Source organism: Trypanosoma equiperdum (assembly GCF_001457755.1).
Source record: "Trypanosoma equiperdum strain OVI genome assembly, contig: ctg_969, whole genome shotgun sequence".
Taxonomy (NCBI): domain Eukaryota; phylum Euglenozoa; class Kinetoplastea; order Trypanosomatida; family Trypanosomatidae; genus Trypanosoma; species Trypanosoma equiperdum.
The window spans coordinates 4791-7399 of record NW_027124941.1 but is presented as its reverse complement, the minus strand read 5'-3'; the positions used below and the strand labels follow the sequence as shown (position 1 = coordinate 7399).

The 2609-nt window shown below is 42.0% G+C and overlaps 2 protein-coding genes across 2 annotated transcripts in view; both read left to right on the top strand.

Annotated features, from left to right (window-relative positions):
• TEOVI_000478700 (Trypanosomal VSG domain containing protein, putative) overlaps window positions 1–54 on the top strand; it is a gene marked incomplete at both ends in the record, with an annotated part of 1509 nt that extends 1455 nt beyond the window's left edge. Inside the window, one exon of the mRNA XM_067227414.1 lies at window positions 3–54. Coding sequence (XP_067083515.1) covers window positions 3–54 — 52 coding nt within the window. The remainder of the gene's footprint in view (window positions 1–2) is intronic.
• Window positions 55–993: 939 nt separating this feature from the next.
• On the top strand, window positions 994–2280 carry TEOVI_000478600 (Trypanosomal VSG domain/Trypanosome variant surface glycoprotein C-terminal domain containing protein, putative; the record flags this gene model as incomplete). The annotated part of the gene is made up of 1 exon (XM_067227413.1): window positions 994–2280. The coding sequence occupies one exon, from the start codon at window positions 994–996 to the stop codon at window positions 2278–2280; it is 1287 nt and encodes a 428-aa protein (XP_067083514.1).
• Window positions 2281–2609: the final 329 nt, after the last annotated feature.

The following is a 2609-nucleotide window of genomic DNA, read 5'->3' as shown; positions in this document are numbered from 1 at the left end:
AATTCAGACAATAAACGGATACCTAATCCCTTCCGTGGTGAGCAAAAATGCTAACTTGTAATTTTCAGAGCATTTAATGAAGAATAAAAACCCAATAGAAGCAATGAAAAATATAAGATTCGAGTTTTTGAAGAATCCAAATATTTACTATATTATCAAGGTGCGATGTACTGTATGGGTCAACCAATGGATGCGATAAGCATTAACCGACAAAAAATAGAATTAAAAGCGTAAATGTGTTGAAAAGCAAAATTTAGGTCATATAAAAATGGAATTCAGTGCATCACGTGATCTTTTCACAAGTTAAAAGTATAAAAAACACAAGTGTTTAAAGTAATAGATTATACAGCTAAGTCTAATACTCTCACTGTTCTATCAATTTGGGTAGCTTCGTCCTTTTTATACTTATTGTAACGCTGTGATGAACCAATTAATTTTTTTGTTTTTTTTACGGCTTCAAGACAACTAATAGAAAGTGTTCCTTGGTAGTCAAACCGCCGACATATAAAGCGTAATTTAGCATTAAATCTTCAGCGAAAGGAATAAAGACGCAAGCCCAAAAGCAACAATTGATTTAAACACCAAAGCTATAGGCGACTGACGCGACTGCCGGATCAACGAGCTACTTACTACAGCTGTAAAAATACAACAACAAACAATAAAAATTCGTAGGCTCCAAAAACCGCGGACAACCTAACAACAATCCAAAAACAAAGTCAAACCTAAGGCTAGAGGTGTATATTTCATGATCAGGATTGTCGCATTTGTCCTAATACTAGGCACCACTGAGCACGCACGCCCGGCGGCAACACAGGAAAACATGGCCGACTTAGCTTTGCTGTGCGGGGTAATGAATTTACAAGATGCAGAAATAGCGGAGTCACTCACACAAGCCGATTTCACAGACAACGTAAAGACACTTGAACAAATGAACATGTCGACAAGCGACGACGAGTGGCAAGCTCTGTTCAGCGGTGGACCAACCGAGAACACATGGCAAAAAAAAAAGCTCAATACGACCCAAAAGATGACAAAACCGACTGGAAAACCAAATGGGACCACTGGGTACAAGTGCTCGCGAACCTCACAGCGAAGCACCAAGGATTTTCCTGGAAGGACAAAAATCCACCGCCAACAGGCAACTGGGCGCGGAAACATGCACACACCAAGATCAACAGCACACTAGCAGTAGTCGCCTCAAAAATAAGCGAATACAACACGGACTACAACACAGGAATAGCGGCACGTATCGCAAAAGCCAGGGCAAAGATTACCGAAGCGATCTACGGCGCAGGTGCGCAGCATGGGAAGCCAACAGCACAGCACACGCTGGGGAGCCCGGACACATATGCAACAGCGTGCCACGACAAGGCAGGCACCTCGGTTATAAACGACATGCTGTGCATCTGCTGCCACGCAGCAACCGGTACAACAAACGAATGCGGAACCGGAATAACTAACTGCAACTGGCGACAAACACCGCTAACAAAGTTAAACGACATCAAAGCCAAGTGCATGCAGGGGACACCGAAAACAATAAGCAGCAGCACCCTGAGGGCAACAATAGCAACAGCAGCGGCCCGGATAAGGAACAAACTCGACGGATCGACACTCAAGCATTACCTAGGCAAGGACGCCACAGGCAGCAACTGCGATGGGGGCGCCGGGAACCTGTGCGCGGACTACACTAACTATTATAAAGCGGACGCGACATCACAAGGCGCCCTGAGCATACCGTGGATGACAGCGCTAGCAGAAGCAGCAGAGGCGCTAGAAACGATATCCTTGGCAGCGGCAACAGCGCGAGCAAAGGAGCACGAGATAAAGGCACTAATACAAACAGCAAAAGACCATTACAGCACGGAGGAACCTAAAACACAACAAGTACAAGCACCAGCACAGACAGCAAGCTTACCAGGGCAAGAAAGTAAATGCGCACTCCAAAACACAACTGTCGACCAATGCCCAGAAGCTCATTGCGATTATGATGCAAAAACAAAGGAATGCAACCCTAAAGCAGGAACAGAACCCCCAGTAGCAGGCCCAGCAACAGGAAGAGGAGGGACAAATACCGTGGTAGATTGCAGTAAACACCAAACCCAGCAAGCCTGTAAATCGGAAAACAAGGAAATAAAACCTGGTCAGAAAGCAGTATGTGGATGGATAGATTATGTTGAAGGTACGGGAAAACTCTCTAAACCGGAGTGCCGCTCTTTCAGTTTCCTCATCAATAAGAAATTTTCTCTGACGGCAGATGCTTTCGTGGCATTGTTAAAATGATGAGAGTTTAAACACTCTAAGAATTATTTCTCAATTTTTTGAAATATTACTATTTAGAAACAATTTACTATAATTAATAAATTTGCCACTATGTAACATATTTTAACACCATTTAGAAGAAAAAAGAAATTTAATGAAATTTAAGGGCTAGAAAATGTAAAATTTTTTTAATGAAAGTGTCATGCTGTTGTTAAGCAGTAGGATATTAGGGTATAAAAAATAGTGACATTTTAACATGCTTTGTTTTGTTTTCTAATTATGGACATCAAGTAGGTTTATAATAAAAACAATAGTTAAGAACATTATAACAATAATAATATAAGTGATAT